The 22144-nt window shown below is 45.6% G+C and overlaps 2 protein-coding genes across 2 annotated transcripts in view; one reads left to right on the forward strand and one right to left on the reverse strand.

The window, feature by feature from the left end:
* Window positions 1–22144, reverse strand: part of LOC144258221 (uncharacterized) — a 160273-nt gene that overhangs the window by 64636 nt on the left and 73493 nt on the right. The window lies entirely within an intron of this gene.
* LOC144258194 (uncharacterized) overlaps window positions 15982–22144 on the forward strand; it is a 48184-nt gene continuing 42021 nt past the window's right edge. The window contains exons 1-2 of the mRNA XM_077806600.1: window positions 15982–16140; window positions 17726–17852. Of these exons, the coding sequence (XP_077662726.1) occupies window positions 15982–16140; window positions 17726–17852 (286 nt within the window). The remainder of the gene's footprint in view (window positions 16141–17725; window positions 17853–22144) is intronic.

Genomic DNA, 22144 nt, shown 5'->3' on the forward strand with positions numbered 1-22144 from the left:
TGACACCAGGCAAGTGTGACCTGGGGGAGTCTGAACTGTCTCTGGGAAGGCAGGAGATTTCAGGGGGAGAAGACCAGGGGAAGAGGTAGGTGTGTGGGGGGGCTTAAGTGTATGTGTGTGGGGGGGAGTTAAATGCATCTTCTCTGGTTTTGTCACTTTCCCCTCAAATGCTGAAAAAAATTCTCTCCACTTCTTCCTCCTTTCTCTCTAATGATCAAATATGACTATCAAATTCATCCCATGAAGTGAGCTGTAGCTCAGGAAAGCTTATGCTCTAATAAATGTGTTAGTCTCTAAGGTGCCACAAGTCCTCCTGTCCTTTTTGCGGATACAGACTAACAGGGCTGCTACTCCGAAACCTGTCAGATCCATGTGGTTCCCCGCACCCTACTTTTCTCTCAGAGGATTCACCTTTTACCCTCCCAGATATTAACCCATTTTCCTTCTATTTCTCAAATCTCAATTTAAAATCTCCTCAGATATGTGGGTTTCCCCTGCCCATTCTATCTGCAGCAGTTTGCCCTTGTTTAGGTGGGAAATTGTTGCCCAAATGGGATGGGGGGTTAGTGGGTGCTGTTTGGGAGAGGCCTGAAACACGGCTGAATCTGGGGTGGGGATGGTGGGGTGGCCAGTCTCTGCCAGCAACAGGGCCTGGAAGGGGCATAGGAGGGGAAGGGGGAGCCAATGTCCCCACTGGAGGATCCACTCTCAGCTGCTGTTTCCCCCCCACCCTCAACTCAGCCGCCTGCCCATCTCCTGCTCTACACCCCCTCCCTTGCATGAGTGACACAAAGGGCTCCCTGCTCTGCATGTGAATGGTGGGGGTGGAGGGAACCATCACTTTCTGATTGTTTATTGAACATTCCTGTTGAATCCCTTCAAACTTTCCCCCTTTTCCCCTGTCATTATTGAATTGCCCTCAGATCTTGGTGTTTTTCCCTCCTATTGTCAAATATTTATTTTTTGATCCATTTTTTCTCCCTAATTCCTAAAGATTGATATAAAATACCCTCCCAAAAAATTGCCCCACTTTCTTTGAAGTTATGTTACTAATGTAATATGTTCTTGAGTTTTCTTCCTGCCAATCTAAATATAGAATATTAACATAAAAATCTCATTAGATTTTGTCCCTTTCTCAAATTCTTGAATATTACAATAAAACTATTGCTACTGTTGCTCTTTTCCTTTCTGTTGATAAAATATTGATAAATCACTCATTTTGCCTCTTTAGCTATTATTGATCATTGATATAAAATCAGGGTGGATTGATTTAAAACAAGGCAATTTAAATCAGCAATTCAAATAATAATTTAAATAACCCAGTGGGAAGCCTTGATATAAAGCACTGAAGTTTAGTAAACTTTTCCACTTGTAGTTGTTGTTGGTTTTTTGTCTAAAGAAAGGTGCATTCCCTTTGGTTGATACAACGATTACAACATGTTGATTTAAAACTAAATAGACACTTTACACTAGATTAGGCAGAGGTGCTGGAACAATTTTTATAGTGGGGGGTGCTGATGATGGAAACCATTGAAACTATGTATTTGGCGTTTGCTATTACTGCTTCAAGCCCGGGGGTGCGGCAGCCACCCCCAGCCCTCCTAGTTCCAACACCACTGAGATTAGGTACATCTTTTTGCTACCTAGGAGAGTATGCTATAACTAGATACATTATATAGCTTAACATTTTCATATTTTTATTAATTGTACATTTTTAGTACATTAGAAAATGGTGAATGATATATTGCTTATTTAATAGAAAATTAACTTTTTGCTAGTGATTCTGTGTTATGCTGCATTAGGATGGTAACTAGAATTTAATTAAACACACAAAGCAGCATATAAAATTTATTTTTATGAAACTAAATCATCTGAAATGTCTTGGATACATAAACTGCTTTTATCAAAACATGTTTCACATTTACAACCAAGTGATTTATTAAACAGAGAAATTAACTCTAGTTAGTGAATTAAACTGATTATTTCAGGTCAGCCTGGGAAAATGTTCCAATATACCTGAAAGAGACTTCAGCTTACATTCCTTGTTGATGTCTCTTTGGGTATGTCTACACTATGAAATTAGGTCGAATTTATAGAAGTCGGTTTTTTGGAAATCGGTTTTATATATTCGAGTGTGTGTGTCCCCACAGAAAATGCTCTAAGTGCATTGAGGGCATTAACTCAGCGGAGTGCTTCCACAGTACCGAGGCAAGCATTGACTTCCGGAGTGTTGCACTGTGGGTGGCTATCCCACAGTTCCCGCAGTCTCCGCTGCCCATTGGAATTCTGGGTTGAGATCCCAATGCCTGATGGGGCTAAAACATTGTCGCGGGTGGTTCTGGGTACATATCGTCAGGCCCCCCTTCCCTCCCTCCCTCCATGAAAGCAGCAGCAGACAATCGTTTTGCGCCTTTTTCCTGAGTTATCTGTGCAGACGCCATACCACGGCAAGCATGGAGCCCGCTCAGCTCACCATCACCGTACGTCCCCTGGGTGCTGGCAGACGTGGCACTGCATTGCTACACAGCAGCAGCAATCCCTTGCCTTGTGGCAGCAGATGGTGCAGTACGACTGGTAGCCGTCCTTGTCATGTCCAAGGTGCTCCTGGCCGCGTCAGCCAGCAGCGTCTGGGCAGACATGGGTGCAGGGACTACATTAGAAGTGACTTGACCAGGTCATTCTCTTTAGTCCTGCAGTCAGTCCTATTGAACCATCTTATGGCGAGCAGGAAGGCGATACGGATTGCTAGCAGTCCTATTGTACCATTTTCTGCCAGGCAGGCAAGAGATGAGGATGGCTAGCAGTCCTACTGCACCATCTGCTGCCAGCCAAAGACGTAAAAGATAGATGGAGTGGATCAAAACAAGAAATAGACCAGATTTGTTTTGTACTCATTTGCCTCCTCCCCTGTCTAGGGGACTCATTCCTCTAGGTCACACTGCAGTCACTCACAGAGAAGGTGCAGCAAGGTAAATCTAGCCATGTATCAATCAGAGGCCAGACCAACCTGCTTGTTCCAATAAAAACAATTACTTAGGTGCACCATTTCTTATTGGAACCCTCTGTGAAGTCCTGCCTGAAATACTCATTGATGTAAAGCCACCCCCTTTGTTGATTTTAATTCCCTGTAAGCCAACCCTGTAAGCCATGTCGTCAGTCGCCCCTCCCTCCGTCAGAGCAACGGCAGACAATCGTTCCGCGCCTTTTTTCTGTGTGGACGCCATACCAAGGCAAGCATGGAGGCCGCTCAGCTCACTTTGGCAATTAGGAGCACATTAAACACCACACGCATTATCCAGCAGTATATGCAGCACCAGAACCTGGCAAAGCGATACCGGGCGAGGAGGCGACGTCAGCGGGGTCACGTGAGTGATCAGAACATGGACACAGATTTCTCTGAAAGCATGGGCCCTGCCAATGCATGCATCATGGTGCTAATGGGGCAGGTTCATGCTGTGGAACGCCGATTCTGGGCTCGGGAAACAAGCACAGACTGGTGGGACCGCATAGTGTTGCAGGTCTGGGACGATTCCCAGTGGCTGCGAAACTTTCGCATGCGTAAGGGCACTTTCATGGAACTTTGTGACTTGCTTTCCCCTGCCCTGAGGCGCATGAATACCAAGATGAGAGCAGCCCTCACAGTTGAGAAGCGAGTGGCAATAGCTCTGTGGAAGCTTGCAACGCCAGATAGCTACCGGTCAGTTGGGAATCAATTTGGAGTGGGCAAATCTACTGTTGGGGCTGCTGTGATGCAAGTAGCCCACGCAATCAAAGATCTGCTGATATCAAGGGTAGTGACCCTGGGAAATGTGCAGGTCATAGTGGATGGCTTTGCTGCAATGGGATTCCCTAACTGTGGTGGGGCCATAGATGGAACCCATATCCCTATCTTGGCACTGGAGCACCAAGCTGGCGAGTACATAAACCGCAAGGGGTACTTTTCAATACTGCTGCAAGCTCTGGTGGATCACAAGGGTTGTTTCACCAACATCAACGTGGGATGGCCGGGAAAGTTACATGACGCTTGCATCTTCAGGAACTCTGGTCTGTTTCAAAAGCTGCAGGAAGGGACTTTATTCCCAGACCAGAAAATAACTGTTGGGGATGTTGAAATGCCTATAGTTATCCTTGGGGACCTACACCTTAATGCCATGGCTCATGAAGCCGTACACAGGCAGCCTGGACAGTAGTCAGGAGCTGTTCCACTACAGGCTGAGCAAATGCAGAATGGTGGTAGAATGTGCATTTGGACGTTTAAAAGCGTGCTGGCGCAGTTTACTGACTTGCTTAGACCTCAGCGAAACCAATATTCCCACTGTTATTACTGCTTGCTGTGCTCTCCACAATATCTGTGAGAGTAAGGGGGAGACATTTATGGCGGGGTGGGAAGTTGAGGCAAATCGCCTGGAAGCTGGTTGATGGAAATCGCCTGGCAGCCAGACATCAGGGCGGTTAGAAGAGCACAGGAGGGCGCAGTGCGCATCAGAGAATCTTTGAAAACCAGTTTCATGACTGGATAGGCTACGGTGTGAAAGTTCTGTTTGTTTCTCCTTGGTGAAACCCCCTGCCCCTTGGTTCACTCCGCTTCCCTGTAAGCTAACCACCCTCCCCTCCTCTCTTGGGTCACCGCTTGCAGAGGCAATAAAGTCATTGTTGCTCCACATTCATGCATTCTTTATTCATTCATCACACAAATAGAGGGATAACAGCCAAGGTAGCCCGGGAGGGGTGGTGGAGGAGGGAAGGAAAATGCCACACAGCACTTTAAAAGTTTACAACTTTAAAATTTATTGAATGCCAGCCTTCTGTTTTTTGGGCAATCCTCTGTGGCGGAGTGGCTGGTTGGCCAGAGGCCCCCCCACCGCATTCTTGGGCGTCTGGGTGAGGAGGCTATGGAACTTGGGGAGGAGGGTGGTTGGTTACACAGGGGCTGTAGCGGCAGTCTGTGCTCCAGCTGCCTTTGCTGCAGCTCAGCCATACACTAGAGCATACTGGTTTGATCCTCCAGCAGCCTCAGCATTGAATCCTGCCTCCTCTCATCATGCTGCTGCCACATTTGAGCTTCAGCCCTGTCTTCAGCCCTCCACTTACTCTCTTTAGCCCACCACCTCTCCTCCCGGTCATTTTGTGCTTTCCTGCACTGTAACGTTATTTGCCTCCACGCATTCATCTGTGCTCTGTCAGTGTGGGAGGACAGCATGAGCTCAGAGAACATTTAATCACGAGTGCGTTTTTTTTTTTCTTTCTAATCTTCACTAGCCTCTGGGAAGGAGAAGATCCTGTGATCGTTGAAACACATGCAGCTGGTGGAGAAAAAAAAGGGACAGCGGTATTTAAAAAGACACATTTTATAAAACAGTGGCTACACTCTTTCAGGGTAAACCTTGCTGTTAACATTACATACATAGCACATGTGCTTTCGTTACAAGGTCGCATTTTGCCTCCCCCCACTGCCTGGCTACCCCCTCAACCCTCCCCCCTCCCCGTGACTAACAGCGGGGAACATTTCTGTTCAGCCACAGGCAAACAGCCCAGCAGGAACTGAGTGTCCCCTGAAGAAAAGCACCCTATTTCAGCCAGGTGACCATGAATGATATCTCACTCTCCTGAGGATAACACAGAGAGATAAAGAACGGATGTTGTTTGAACGCCAGCAAACATACACTGCAATGCTTTGTTGTACAATGATTCCCGAGCACGTGTTACTGGCCTGGAGTGGTAAAGTGTCCTACCATGGAGGACGCAATAAGGCTGCGCTCCCCAGAAACCTTTTGCAAAGGCTTTGGGAGTACATCCAGGAGAGCCGCGAATGCCAGGGCAAATTAATCCTTTCACATGCTTGCTTTTAAACCATGTACAGTATTTTAAAAGGTACACTCACCAGAGGTCCCTTCTCCGCCTGCCGGGTCCAGGAGGCAGCCTTGGGTGGGTTCGGGGGGTACTGGCTCCAGGTCCAGGGTGAGAAACAGTTCCTGGCTGTCAGGAAAACCGGTTTCTCCGCTTGCTTGCTGTGAGCTATCTACAACCTCCTCCTCATCATCATCTTCTTCATCCCCAAAACCTGCTTCCATGTTGCCTCCATCTCCATTGAAGGAGTCAAACAACACAGCTGAGGTAGTGGTGGCTGAACCCCCTAAAATGGCATGCAGCTCATCATAGAAGCGGCATGTTTGGGGCTCTGACCCGGAGCAGCCGTTTGCCTCTCTGGTTTTCTGGTGGGCTTGCCTCAGCTCCTTAAGTTTCATGCGGCACTGCTTCGGGTCCCTGTTATGGCCTCTGTCCTTCATGCCCTGGGAGATTTTGACAAAGGTTTTGGCATTTCGAAAACTGGAACGGAGTTCTGATAGCACGGATTCCTCTCCCCATACAGTGATCAGATCCCGTACCTCCCGTTCGGTCCATGCTGGAGCTCTTTTGCAATTCTGGGACTTCATCATGGTCACCTCTGCTGATGAGCTCTGCATGGCCACCTGCAGCTTGCCACGCTGGCCAAACAGGAAATGAGATTCAAAAGTTCGCGGTTCTTTTCCTGTCTACCTGGCCAGTGCATCTTAGTTGAGAGTGCTGTGCAGAGCAGTCACAATGGAGCACTCTGGGATAGCTCCCAGAGGCCAATACTGTCTAATTGTGTCCACAGTACCCCAAATTCGACCTGGCAAGGCCGATTTAAGCGCTAATCCACTTGTCAGGGGTGGAGTAAGGAAATCGATTTTAAGAGCCCTTTAAGTCGAAAAAAAGGGCTTTGTCGTGTGGACGGGTGCATGTTTACATGGATTTAACGCTGCTAAATTCAACCGAAAGTCCTAATGTAGACCAGGGCTTTGAGTCAGTGGCTTTGTCCCAACACCTGTGATGACTTTGCCAATCTGTGGCACCCAGTGGCACAGCCCCTGGTGCCCACAGGTTGAAACCCTTAATGATCTACTGTGCTGTATTTATAAATCTTGACCTCAAAAGTTAGATGCTTTCCCCCCCCCCCCCCCGATTGCTTCTTTACATAGAAAAGCAGCCTTTAATGTCAAACTCCTGGATTCATCATATTTATTTGTTATTTAAATATTTTAAGAGATTATAATAAGGCTAGGTCTTCAAATATTGTGTATTAAATTCAAAATTCATTTTAAACAGGTTTTATTAAAAGAAAAGCTCATACTAATTTAAATAATAAAATCAAAAGAATCTGATTTAAATAACATGAAAAAATTAAATAAAAATCACCAATTTTTATACACCCTGTCTAAAATCCTCACATTTTCCTACTTTCCTCTCTAATTTGTGAAAACTGACCCCAAATTCCTCAGATTTCCTCCCTTTTCTCTTTAATTACTGAACATTGAGATCACCTCTCCGATTTTGCTATTTTCTGCGTAGTTATCAAAAATGAATTAAAAAACCCTCTCCGTTTTAGAGGTCTTCCCCATGTTTATTTAATTGTAGCAACTCCTGTTTGGAGGGAACCTGTTTTCCTGAGTCATTCCCCAGATTAGAAGCTGCAGGGGGTGGATTGATATCCGAAAAACCAACTTTCCCCTCTCATTTGAGAACCATCTGTGTCCTCATTTATCTCCATTAAAATGTTGGCTGATGAAAGTGACGTCTCCCATATTTAGTAGACATCAAAGCCAGAGGCTTCCCCATATTTGGGGGATGAGTGTTTCCCAGCTGCTAACCGGACAGTTGGCTGGATCCTTACCTTTTCCCCAGATCGGGCAGGATGATGGGGTCACTCCCCTGGGGGCAAACAACTTCAATTTGTCCTCTCCCTCCTTCAACTGTTTATGAGCGGGATAGTGGGGGTTGGGCTGAGCAGCCTTGGGTTCCAGTTTATTTCTTATGTTCCTAAAAGCTGACGCTTCAGATCTGGAGCCAGCCCCCTGCTGGGGTCAGGATGGGATTCTCTCACCCCATGTATTCTGGGTATTTATTTATTTATTTATTTTGTCTTCTTCCTCTGAAGCCTCAGAGACTGCCATGGCTGGAGACAAGACACTGGGTGGGGCCAGGGCTCTGTGATAGCACCGAACATTCCCTCTCGCAGCTGTTTGGCTGGTGGGTTCTTGCTCACACTCCCAGGGTCTAACTGATACAAATTTGCGGATGATACTAAACTGGGAGGAGTGGTAGATACGCTGGAGGGGAGGGATAGGATACAGAGGGCCCTAGACAAATTGGAGGATTGGGCCAAAAGAAATCTGATGAGGTTGAATAAGGATAAGTGCAGGGTCCTGCACTTAGGACGAAAGAACTCAATGCACCGCTACAGACTAGGGACCGAATGGCTAGGCAGCAGTTCTGCGGAAAAGGACCTAGGGGTGACAGTGGACGAGAAGCTGGATCTGAGTCAGCAGTGTGCTCTTGTTGCCAAGAAGGCCAATGGCATTTTGGGATGTATAAGTAGGGGCATAGCCAGCAGATCGAGGGACGTGATCGTTCCCCTCTATTCGACATTGGTGAGGCCTCATCTGGAGTACTGTGTCCAGTTTTGGGCCCCACACTACAAGAAGGATGTGGATAAATTGGAGAGAGTCCAGCGAAGGGCAACAAAAATGATTAGGGGACTGGAATACATGACTTATGAGGAGAGGCTGAGGGAACTGGGATTGTTTAGTCTGCAGAAGAGAAGAATGAGGGGGGATTTGATAGCTGCTTTCAACTACCTGAGAGGTGGTTCCAGAGAGGATGGTTCTAGACTATTCTCAGTGGTAGAAGAGGACAGGACAAGGAGTAATGGTCTCAAGTTGCAGTGGGGGAGGTTTAGGTTGGATATTAGGAAAAACTTCTTCACTAGGAGGGTGGTGAAACACTGGAATGCTTTACCTAGGGAGGTGGTAGAATCTCCTTCCTTAGAAGTTTTTAAGGTCAAGCTTGACAAAGCCCTGGCTGGGATGATTTAATTGGGGATTGGTCCTGCTTTGAGCAGGGGGTTGGACTAGATGACCTCCTGAGGTCCCTTCCAACCCTGATATTCTATGATTCTATGATCACAACAGTAGAGTCAGCCTAGGTCAGATTGGCAGCGACCAATCACTTGCCAGTCATCTGGGTGTATCTGGATTATCTGGGTGTATCTGACTGATTAATTTCCCTGCCATTGCTGGGCCCTCTGGCACTGGTGCAACTGTGTCCCTCCACTCCTCTTCCCGTAGCACAGAATAGTTTAGGTTCCTGTGGGCTCTGAGACTTTGGTCTCAGGTCAGTTGTTGGGTTTAGTGTGCGATGCTGGTTGGTGCTGGTGGTGTGTGATATACAGGAGGTCAGGCCAGAAGACCAGGGGGTCCCTTCTGGCCTTAAACCCTGTGACTATGGCTCAGTGACTCTGACCAGAGTATCCCCAAACCCCATGACAAATGGTCTCCATAAGGGGTTCCTTTCTCCAGCCCTGAGATGCAGCCACCTCTGGGGTGGGTCAGTGGCCGTTATTGGCCAGTGACAGGGCATGGAAATTTCTTAGCTATTGTGGCTGCTGCCTGGGCCTGGGCCTGGGAACATGGGTGTTTCTCTGAGGAAAGAGCGAAGGGGCTATGGCTGAGACTGCGGGGCTAATGGGCTGCAGAGGCCTCTGGGGAGGTAATGCCCTTTACAAGCTGGGGGAAGATGGCATGACTGGTTCTGGGACACCTGACTATGAGATGGAGGCAGAGCCTGTTGCTGTGGAATCCGCGGCCTTCGCTGGGGACTCTGGCTTGTAGGAAAGCCCCCTATTAAAAAATAGCTGCGGACGGTGGAGGGGGCCCCAGTTTCTGAGGGCGCTGTGAAGCAGGCTGGTTTGGTCAGTGCAGTCAGGGAACACACTGCTCAGGGGGCCTGGGTCGCTGCCGGGTATTACTTTTACCAGGAGTCCCCAGCTGGGGAAGGCGTGGACTGTCCAAGGGCCCAGCCTAGTAGAGCTTCTATGCTCATGGGGAGAACGGGAAACCCCTGTAGCAGGGACACTGAAGGACCGGGCTGTGCTTGCAACAGGGAGACACCCTGCCAAAAACCTCCCCTCCCCACTAGGCAGCACTCTCTGTGACTGTGTACCTCCTGCAGGCTCTTTTTGAGGGCCTGTCTCAGAAGAAAGTGGACGTTTCATTCCTGCAAGACTCTTGCACAGATGCAGGCACCAAACCAATTGGCTTTCTGATTGGAGAGAGGAGGTTTTTCTGAGTCCTGGTTCCACGGGGAGTGTGGGAGTTGCCTTTCTCTTTGCAGATGGGCTGGCCCTGCAGGCCGTTGTTCCAGGACGTTTATTGATGGGTCAAGCTACTTTTGAGCAATATCGTCTTTTTTTGATTAATACGTAAAATCCTCCTGGAGGGAAATACAGGGAACTTTTCTTTTTTTTTCTTCCCAGCACTTGGGTGCTCTTTTGGCAAATTGGTTTTTTGACAAGTGATATTTTAATTTGGGGTGGGGGGGAGCAATTTCAATTGTACTCTTAACAACAGATTGGATAGGAATCATCTGGAACCTCATCCACTGTCTGCTCAGTGACTTTCAGCTCTTTGACAGGCTGCTGACCGGACTGATGTGGGATAGTATAACCTACACGCCCCCTGGGTGTCGTGTTCTGGCCCATCTAGTGGCACCGAGACCACTGAGCTCCAGAAGTCCCAGGTTTGATCCTGCCTGCTGATGACCAGGGTCTGTCAGTGTTGCGACAGCATTTCCAACCTTATGCCCAGCCGTACAGCTGGTTGAGTACCGGTACCAGCTCTTTGTCTAGGGCCCACTTGGGCAGGGCTTTTTATGTGTTTATTCATCATTTGCTTTCTAGTTGCATTGTCCCAGCTGGGATTTCAGATCGTGTTCGGTCTCATTTGTGTTCTCTTCTCTCTGTGGGAGACTGTCACCCATACTGGCATTTTAACACTTGCCTTGTACAGGATGTTCATTTTGGGGACTCTTTTAAGTATTTTTTGCGGCACCTGGTTGCCTCCAAAGCATGCCTTTCCTTCCTTGAGGCAATGGTGGGAGGTGGCAAAGTCAATGTATATGCAGCAGACAACTCTGGGCCTCTGCCAGAGAATGGAGCAGTTAGAGCTGGGTGTTGCAGAACTTAAAAAAGGCTTTCATGGCAATAATGATGCTGGGTTGTAGGACAGCTTGAAAAATATTTTAAAAACACCTGTGCTTGTGGGACCTGTTGGATAGCAAAGTTCAGGGTGCACTTATTGCAGCAGGTGGAAGAAAATGAGTTCAATTGATTTTTTTTCTAATTCTGCATGGGTCTCAGCAGAGGCCATTGCCGCTAAGCTTGGTTTTCATTCTGTTTGCTGGTTTCTTTTTTTTTTATTGGAGACACAGTGTTGCTGATCTGGACAAATGTCCCTTTGAGCAAGCCGTCCCCGATTATACTCACAGTTCTATTTCCTTGCCTGTTGCTCCTGCTGTGGACTGGGACATGGATAGGCATGGTGATTTGCTTACCTTCAGTGAGTCTTACAAATGTACTTTTAATAGCTTAGGCCCCAAAGCATTATACCTGTATATGATTATGGTAAAGATTCAGCATTTTCAAATGCTTATTGATTATCCTGGTTCAGTGTGGAGATGACACTTTCTGGCAGCAGACTCCGTCTATCCAGCCTGGTGGTCTCTACACAATCCTGTGATTGCGAAGCATATGGGTGATCTCCAATGGAAAATTCTTCACAGGGGTATGGCCTTGAATGTGTGCATCATTTGATTCTGAATGTGTCCATGTGTGCCCTGTGACATGGGGGAGACTGTTTCTCATCTGTTTCTTACTTGTTCCAGGTTACACCCATTATTTGTTGTACTTCAGGGTGTCTTTTGGTTATAGTCCCTTGATTTTTCTCATAGTGTATTTCCTTTTACCATTAAATATGGATTCACAAGTAGATCTGTAATATGCCTTGTGAACGTCATTTTGAGTCAAGCAAAGACAGCCATTTTGAAAAACAGACAATGCAAAGTATCTGGTACTGGCATTGCCAATGGGCTTCATTTTTTAATTTATTTTTTAGTGGATTTCTGCCTTCATTTGGAATTTAGATATTCTACTCATACATAATTTGGATCACATTATTCAGGGGTGGGCTGCTGGAAATGCACTTAATAGTTTTAGGGATGGGCAGTTGTTTTGATTAATTTGTTTGTTTTTTTTTTTTTACTATTGCTTTCTATTCTGATTTTATTTAAAGTCTTTTAAAAGACAAACTCTCTCTCTCTCTATTGAGGAGTCTTGGATTGAGCTTCCTGGCTGAGATGCTGTTGTTTCCTCCACTGTTATCTGGAAGCCCAAGTTGAGCTGCTCCTTCTGTCCCAGTGGGATCTGTGCTGGAGAGTGACTTTATTTAAAATTTCTTCTGTGCTGAGCCAAGGTGAGGAATTTCTCCAGTTGGAACAAGTCCCCTAAGGCAGACTTACGCTCTGCCAACATCAGTTCCTGAGCCAGAGACCTCAAGGAAGGTGCCGAGGATGGGCAGCAAAATGATTCTGCACAAACAACCCCTCCTCATTCCTCATCTCTCCTCTCAGTACTAGTTGCAGGAGCTGATCCAGCCATGGGGAAGAAGATGACCCCGGAATGGGACTGTCCAAACCGGAGGGGCAGGGAGAGGGGAAAGGAGATCAAAAGGGAAAGAGGAGAGAGACTGAAAGGGGCAGTGGGAGAAGTAAGTGGGGAGAGAAATTCCCAGATCTTTGACCTGCCCAGACATACTTATTGCAGCATCCTGGGACAGATTCCCTTGCCTGTGAACAAGGGGAGGAGCAGAAGGAGGAAAAGCAAGTTCCTGAGTCTCCCTATTCCCCCTGCCTGGGAGTATGCTGCCCTGGGAACCAAGTCTGGGGGAATCCCCCAAAGTGAGTCCTTTGGTTCTCTTCTGTTCTACCATTTGGTTCAGAAAGTTTGTTACTGGGAGGATTGAAAAATGTCTCTGGTGGGTTTAGTCCTGGTGGGAGGGGCCAGGTCTGCACTGTAATAAAGTGATCAAGCATTTTCCCAGCGTGGCAGAATCTGGAGTGTCTCTCTGCAGGGAAAGCGCCTGGGGCAATTTTGATGTGAAATTAAATTGAAGCCTGCTCTGAAATCTCCCCAGTTGCCCTTCTTGAGCCCCACACACCTATAGCCAAATAGACAGTCCTTGTCGGAGCAGGATTTTATAATTGTACTAATTGTACTATAAGAATTGATGTAAACTTTGATTTCATTCTGCCAGCCACCCTTTTTGAATAACAGAAAGGAATGACAGGTTTCAGAGTAGCAGCCGTGTTAGTCTGTATCCGCAAAAAGGACAGGAGAACTTGTGGCACCTTAGAGACTAACCAATTTATTTGAGCATAAGCTTTCGTGAGCTACAGCTCACTTCATCGGATGCATTCAGTGGAAAATACAGTGGGGAGATTTATATACATAGAGAACATGAAACAATGGGTGTTACCATACACACTGTAATGAGAGTGATCCCTTAAGGTGAGCTATTACCAGCAGGAGAGCGGGGGGCGGGGGGGAAACCTTTTGTAGTGATAATCAAGGTGGACCATTTCCAGCAGTTGACAAGAATGTCTGAGGAACAGTCAGGGGGGAGGAATAAACATGGGGAAATAGTTTTACTTTGTATAATGACCCATCCACTCCCAGTCTCTATTCAAGCCTAAGTTAATTGGATCCAGTTTGCAAATTAATTCCAATTCAGCAGTCTCTTGTTGGAGTCTGTTTTTGAAGTTTTCTTGTTTTTTATTCCACTCTACACCATATATTAGGCTTGAATAAAGACTGGGAGTGGATGTGTCATTACACAAAGTGAAACTATTTCCCCATGTTTATCCCCCGCCCCCCCCCCCCCCCGACTGTTCCTCAAATGTTCTTGTCAACTGCTGGAAATGGCCCACTTTGATTATCACCACAAAAGTTTTTTTTTTCTCTCCTGCTGGTAATAGCTCACCTTACTCAATCACTCTCATTACAGTGTGTATGGTAACACCCATTTTTTCATGTTCTCTGTGTATATAAAATCCCCCTACTGTATTTTCCACTGCATGCATCCGATGAAGTGAGCTGTAGCTCACAAAAACTTGTGCTCAAATAAATTTGTTAGTCTCTAAGGTGCCACAAGTACTCCTTTTCTTTTTGTGGATACAGACTAACATGGCTGCTACTCTAAAAGAAAAAGTGAGAGACTTGGAAAGACCAGGAGACAATTAGAAAACATCCATTGTATCGGATGCTAAACATGTTAGCAGCACTGGCGACTTCAGAGGTGAGACAGGCACCCCTGAAGGTGAGACAACAAATAGGAGATAACGATGGGAAGCCCGACAATAACCATCAAATAATAACAGCAGAAAACCCCAAGATTAACACCACTTAAGGACTAATGATTACAGGATGACATTGCAAAATGCATGGACTCAAATGGGAATTTACAACTATAAAGCTGGGGTGTTTTGGCATGGAACTCTGGGTTCAGTCCTGCAAAGCCTTGGAGCATCGGATCGCGACTGACAGAGCCCAGCTCCTCACTCATGCTCAATCTAACTGGCCATTAGATTGACTCGAGCTACAACAGACTGGTAACTATAAACAGCTACTGGAAGGACTCTGTGTGTGTGTGTGTGTCTGTGTGTGTGTGTGTGTGTGTGTGAGAGAGAGAGAGAGACTGAAAAGCATTGCTAACTGTTGTATTTTCAATAAATGCGGCGTATTTGCCTTTTCCCCCTGAAAAGATCCCGTGTGCTTTGTATGAGCATAACATCCTCACTTCCTCCATATCCATATATCGTTTCATACACGCTCTCATTGTTCTTACTTATAGCCTTCCCCTCTTCTAGAATCAAACTTACGTGTTTCTGCCAGGAAGTTCTCGAAATTCCTCGCTTTCTCACTCCATATCTTTCAGACAGGTAAATCTTATTTTTGACGTTCATTATTCATTCTTTCCATATGTTCAAACCATCTTAACTTTCCAATTATTATCCTGTTTGCAATTTAATTTTAAAATTTGTATTATCTTCTTATCCTAACATTACTTACCCTATTAATCAATGTTCTCCTGCACATATTTCTCAATAAAAGCATTCCAATGCATTTATTCAGCTTTCATCCTAATATCATAAATTAAGTATATACCCGGGGTAATGGAATTTATATTAATTATTTTTATGCCTAATTTATAGATGGCAAAGCGAGGCCCAATTGACGTATTTATCAAGCAAAGACATCCAGTTGCTGAACACGCAAGTAATTCTGAATCAGCTGACAGCAATGTAAATGAAACCGAAGTATTGTCAACAAAAAGAATTCGCACTAGCTTTACTCAGAAATAGACTCCTCAAACATTCAGTTCGGTTTTGTAGCCACGAATGATGGTGGCATGCCAAAACCGCAGTGCGTTATTTGTGGCAATGTGTTGGCTAACAACGCAATGAAGTCGTCAAAGCTCAAGAGGCGTTTAAATACAAAACATAATGAAATTGGTTCAAAGCCGAAAGAGTTCTTTGAAAGAAAGCATGTTGATTTACAAGGTCATCAGAAACAGATCTTTGAAGTGTAATATAAATAATTCTGCTTTGCGAACTTCTTATAAAGTAGCGCTTCGCATTGCTAAGGCTAAAAAGCCATACACAATCGGTGAGACACCAGTGATAAGCGGTATTAAAGATGTCTGCATGGAAATGGTGGGCGAGCCGGCGGCAAAGAAAGTGGCTCAGGTGCCACTTTCAGATGACACTATCGCTCGACGAATTCACGATCTGGCTCACGATATGGAAGATCAGCTCATAGGACAGATTAAATTAGCAAAGTACTTTTCTTTGCAGCTTGATGAACGTACAGACCTTGCTAATACAGCAATTCTGATGGTGTAATGTGCGCTTTGAACATGAGGGTGATTTGAAGGAAGAGTTTTTGTTTCTGCTTCACTACCAACAAAAACAAGTTTTGAAGTGTTCAAGACTGTGAGCGACTACATCGTTAACAAATGTGGGTTGGATTTCAAGTTCTGTGTAGGCGTATGTTCTGAAGGTGCTCCCGCAATGACAGGACGGCATTCGGGAGTGGTTACCCAGATTAAGGCGCTTGCACCCGAATGCAAGTCGCTGTACTGCTTCCTTCACCGAGAAAGTCTTGCAACAAAAAAAATGTCAACAGAACCGAACAGTGTGCTCAGCGAGGTCATAAAAATTATGAACCATGTAAAGGCAAATGCTTTAAATTCGAGACTGTTCACTGCATTATGTGATGATATGGGAGCTGATCATAAACAGCTCCTATTGCATGCCAATGTACATTGGTTATCGAGGGGAAACATCCTGTCAAGAGTATTTGAGCTCCAAAACGAGCTTGCCGAGTTTCTTCATGACAAAAAACCAAATTGGTCACAATTGTTCCGAGATGAGGATTGGATAGCCAAGCTGGCTTATTTGCTTGATATCTTTGCCATCTTTTAATGATCTCAACACCTCCATGAAGGGAAGGATGGCTTCATGTCTTACAATGGCAGACAAGATTGACGGACAGAAACAAAAGCTAAAAGCATGGACGAGTCGAGTGTCAAGAGATCGTTATGACATGTTTCACAACTTAGCAACAATCATCACCAATGCAGGTGAAGACCTTGATGTTACATCTCTATGAAATGTCATCAGTGAACACTTGACGAATTTGGCAGAATGTTTTGAGTTTAACTTTCCAGCAGAAGAAGATCCACAGAAAGGGACTGGATGGATCCAAAATCCATTTATTCCATTGAAAGATGACTTAATTGTCACTATGGAGGATAAATTGTTGGAGCTGGCTGCTGACGAAAGATTGAAGATGAGTTTCGAAACTACAACATCGTTTGCTTCCTTTTGGATAAAAGTGAAAGCAGAATATCCTGAGCTTACTGAAATTGCTCTGAAAACTCTTCTCCCATTTCCTTCAACAAACCTCTGTGAGACTGGCTTCTCAACCATAAGTGTCATTAAGACAAAGTACAAGAATAGTACGGATAGTCATTCTCCATTGCATGTGGCACTGTCCTCCACTGAGCCATGACTGGATAAACTGACAGTGAAGAAGCAGGCTCACCTTTCACATTAGTAAAGGTTAGGGTTTTAACATGCCTATTATTGTGTTAATAAATTTTGTTATAATTTCTTTGTTAGGAGACTTTGCTGGTTTGATTTTTTAATTTTTTTTATTTGTATTGTAATATTGTATCTGTTTACAAAATAAACATAAAATAAAAATGTCTGCCAACTTTTATTGTATTCATTATATTGTTTCCGATATAAATTAATATTACTACAAATGCCCAAATAATATTTTCTTGCATTGTAAATGAATAATAATCATTTTATACTACCACACAGACACACAGCCTTTCAGTCAGTCTTCAATGTATTTAAATGGGAATATCTCCGCATGAACACCACACTCCCATTCCAATCAATACAATGAAGAATGTTAGTTTTTCTGATCTGATGTGCTACGTGCCTATGTGAAAACTATAATAATAAGGCATAAATATGGCACCAGTCCCTGGCACATTGGGGGAAAAAAAATTGACGGTCCGCCACATCAGATAGTTTGAGAAGCACTGTTCTAGGGAATACGAGGGGCTCTCTCTTTCTCCCCTCACCTTGATGCCTGTTGACTGCTCTGTGTGGAGTGGGGGTGGGACTCTGCTGATTGTGAGCCTCCCAGAGCTTCCATTTGACTGGCCCTGCTGCCCCATGAATAGTGGGGTTGTCAGTGGGGCAGCAGTTACTGAGGGTTGGACTCTTGCTCTTTCAGGGGCCAGTGACCTTCGAGGAGGTGGCTGTGTATTTGACAAAGGAAGAGTGGGCTCTGCTGGACCCTGCTCAGAGAGCCCTCTACAGAGACGTCATGCAGGAGAACTATGAGACTGTGACCTCGCTGGGTAAGGATTCCTGTCCCCTAGCTTATTGTAATGAGAAATGAAGAGTTAAGTTTCACATCACCCCACAATGCAAACTCAGCTCTGTCCTGTTTCAGCATCACCCCGACCTGCCAGGGACACACACCCCAGCCCTGTGCCCTCCCCTGCTACACAACCCTCTGGGAACAGAGCACAGGAGCAGTATAGCACAGGCTAGGGGTCGGCAACCTTTCAGAAGTGGTGTGGCGAGTCTTCATTTATTCACTCTAATTTAAGGTTTCGCGTGCCAGTCATACATTTTAACGTTTTTAGAAGGTCTCCTTCTATAAGTCTATAATATATAACTAAACTATTGTTGTATGTAAAGTAAATACGGTTTTTAACATGTTTAAGAAGCTTCACTTAAAATTAAATTAAAATGCAAAGCCCCCCCGGACCGGTGGCCAGGACCCGGGCAGTGTGAGTGCCACTGGCAAGCAGCTCGCATGCCATAGTTGCCTACCCCCAGCACAGAGTCTAACACTTCTCTTTGCGAAGGCAAAACTTGGGTTTAGGTCGGATGTAGTGAACAGAAGCTGCCTGGTCTGCACTGAGCCTATTCCACATAAACCATCTCCGGCTGCAAAACGTTAGCACCCCTTACCCTCAACCTGAGGATTCCTTCTGAGTCATCGCCTTCGCTTACCCCTGCCTAAGCCCCGGAGACCACGAGCATTATGTGCCACCAGACTGCTAACGACCCCATGGCAAGAACACACCTTTGTATACATTTACTGACACAACTTACAACACTCAGCACTGAAATGGGGCAGACTAGGTCCCTCAGGCTTCACATGCACCTCTCTTCATACCACACCCACAGCTCTGCCAAGCTTCTCCAGTTAATCCCTCACCGTTCATTTACAGCTATAGCTGATAAAATGCATCTAGCTGGAGTGCATGCTGATAAATGCTGGTGTGACCCGGGGTGCCTAGCGTAGCCCTCACTGAAAATACCAAGGTCAGGGCAGGCTGCAAAAAGAAGAGCATATTCTCCCAGAACTGATGGTCAACACTGAAGTTAGACTCACCAACCAGTCACAAACTGTACTCCTGATCCCCCACAAAAACAAATCACACATCCCCCTTTGTTGCATTCCAGTTCTCTGGCTCCCAATCAGCACCTAGGTCCAGTACAGTGATAAGTTATTTAAAAGCTCTGCTCACTTTACAAAATGTTCTTCTGAACCCCAAAGGGCCAGCCACATTGCCAGGACAATATTAAGTTGGATCTTACACAAACTACCACACTGCCAGCCCAGAGTCACACGGTACCATGCAGGAGTACTGCAGGGGTCCAGGCCAGAGTCTGCAAACTGGTCTTAGAGCACTTTGAAATATTGCTCTTAATCCAGAAATATTGGTATCAATGCAAAACTTCCAAAGGAACTGCCACAGTATGAAAGAAAGCTGCCAGTGGTGAGGCTGAAACTGAAATGTATGGTGTAGCTTAGGTTCAATGGCCACAGCATGAATGTCTCTTTGAGCCAGCCAATTATTTTGAGAACAGATTGCTGGAACTCAAATGTGAAATTGCAGAACTACTAACTGTGGTATGTAACCTATCATTTAAGTCAGCTTCTTTACCCAATGACTGGAAGATAGCTAATGCAATGAAATTTTTTTTAAAAAGGCTCCAGAGGCAATCCCAGCAATTACAGGCTGGTAAGCTGAACTTCAGTACCATGCAAATTGGTTGAAACTATACTAAAGAACAGAATTATCAAACCCATAGATGTAAATGATTTGCTGGGGGAAGAGTCCACATGGTTTTTGTAAAGGGAAATCATGCCTCATCAATCTACTAGAGTTCTTTGAGGGGGTCAACAAGCATGTGGACAAGGGTGATCCAGTGGATATAGTGTACTTAGATTTTCAGAGAACCTTTGACAAGGTCTCTATCACAGGGCAAGTACAACCTGTCCCCCTTTGGGGTGGGGCAAGGGTGTCGCAGTCCTGCAGTTAAGTCCATCTGCCTGCCCTCGCTGTCAGGGCAGTACAGCTTAATGGCCAGAGTCAGTATAGTCAGCCTTGATGTCAGGTCAGTATGGCCTAATGGCCACAGTCAGTACAGCTGACCACCTCAACACGGTTATGCAGCTTAGCAGCCAGAGTCAATAAGGCTGCCCTCCTTAACAGGGCTATGCATCCTAATGGTGGAAGTGGGCCACCACCCTGGGGGGTTGGCAGCCAGGGTAGGGGGACCTGGGCCCTCCCTCTCCACAGGGTCCCAGCCCAGGGCCCTGGCAGTGGCAAGCATGAGAGCCTCTGAGTCAGCAGGGATTTGGCCGAAACATGCTGACTCAAGATCCGGTTCACTAACTGGTCCACTGTCAAGTTACCCTGGGCTACTTCCTTCCCTTTTCCCCGATGCTGTGGTCTGGACGTCTTCAGGGTCTCTGGGTTGCTCAGCCTACACTGCTCCTGGTGGCTCCGGCCTTCCTTGGGCATCCGCAGGTATCTGGGCATCTGCTGGGGTCTCAGCACCTCTGGCTACCATGGTCTGGGATTCCAGCTGCTCCCAGGCTGCAGCCTGTGAGGTGCGTCCTCCCTCTCTGGCAATCCACTTAGAATGAGCTGGGAGGCTCCCTTTTATACTGCAGCAACTGTTAGAGGATGCCTATCAGCGGCGAGGGGGTGTGGCTTCCTCTGCCCAAAGCATGGGGTTAACTCTTTCCTGTCCGGTGCGGGGCAAGTATACCCTACAACAGTCCCTTGCCAAAGTCTCTTAAGCAAAGTAAGTTGTCATGAGATAAGAGGGATTGGTAGCTGGTTAAAAGATAGGGAACAAAGGGTAGGAATAAATGGTCAGTTTTCAGAATGGAGAGAGGTAAATAGTGGTGTCCCCGGGGTTTGTACTGGGACCAGTACTGTTCAACATATTCATAAGTGATCTGGAAAAAGCAGGTAAATGGTGAGATTTGCAGATGATACAAAATTACTCAAGGTAGTTAAGTCCCAGGCAGACTAAGAAGAGCTACAAAGGGATCTCACAAAACTGCATGACAGGGCAACAAAACGGCAGATGAAATTCAATGTTGATAAATGCAAAGTAATGCACATAGGAAAACATAATCCCAACTATTATACATATACATATAAAATGATGGGGTCTAAATTAGCTGTTACCTCTCAAGAAACAGATCTTGGAGTCATTGTGGATAGTTCTCTAAAAACATCCTTTCAATCTTCAGCAGGAGTCAAAAAAGTGAACAGAATGTTGGGAATCATTAAGAAAGGGAAACATAATAAGACAGAAAATATCATATTGCCTCTATATAAATTCATGGTCTACCCACATCTTGAATACTGTGTACAGATGTGGTAAATAGATATATATATTGGAATTGGAAAAGGTACAGAAAAGGGCAACAAAAATTATTAGGGGTATGGAACAGCTTCCATATGAGGAGAGTGTAATAAAACTGGGACTTTTCAGCTTGGAAAAGAGACGACTAAGGGGGTGGGGGGATATGATAGAGGTCTATAAAATCATGACTGGTGTGGAGCAAGTAAATAAGGAAGTGTTATTTACTCCTTTTCATAACGCAAGAACTAGGGGTCACCAAATGAAATGAATAGACAGCAGGTTTAAAACAAACAAAAGGAAGTATTTTTTCACACAATGCACAGTCAACCTGTGGAACTCTTTGTCAGAGGATGTTCTGAAGGCCAAGACTATAACAGGGTTAAAAAAGCACTAGATAAATTCATGGTGGATAGGCTATGTTGAGAAGTATCCCTAGCCTCTGTTTGCCAGAAGCTGGGAATGGGCAGCAGGGGATGGATTGCTTAGAATCATAGAATATCAGGGTTGGAAGGGACCTCCTGAGGTCCTCTAGTCCAACCCCCTGCTCAAAGCAGGACCAATCCCCAACTAAATCATCCCAGCCAGGGCTTTGTCAAGCCTGACCTTAAAAACTTCTAAGGAAGGAGATTCCACCACCTCCCTAGGTAACCCGTTCCAGTACTTCACCACCCTCCGAGTGAAAAAGTTTTTCCTAATATCCAACCTAGACCACTCCCACTGCAACTCTAGACCATTGCTCCTTGTTCTGTCATCTGCTACCACTGAAAACAGTCTAGATCCATCCTCTTTGGAACCCCCTTTCAGGTAGCTGAAAGCAGCTATCCAATCCTCCCTCATTCTTCTCTTCTGCAGACTAAATAATCCCAGTTCCTTCAGCCGCTACTCATAAATCATGTCTTCCAGCCCCCTAATCATTTTTGTTGCCCTCCGCTGGACTCTTTCCAATTTTTCCACATCCTTCTTG

This window comes from Eretmochelys imbricata, chromosome 28 (assembly GCF_965152235.1).
Source record: "Eretmochelys imbricata isolate rEreImb1 chromosome 28, rEreImb1.hap1, whole genome shotgun sequence".
In the NCBI taxonomy this organism is placed as follows: Eukaryota; Metazoa; Chordata; order Testudines; family Cheloniidae; genus Eretmochelys; species Eretmochelys imbricata.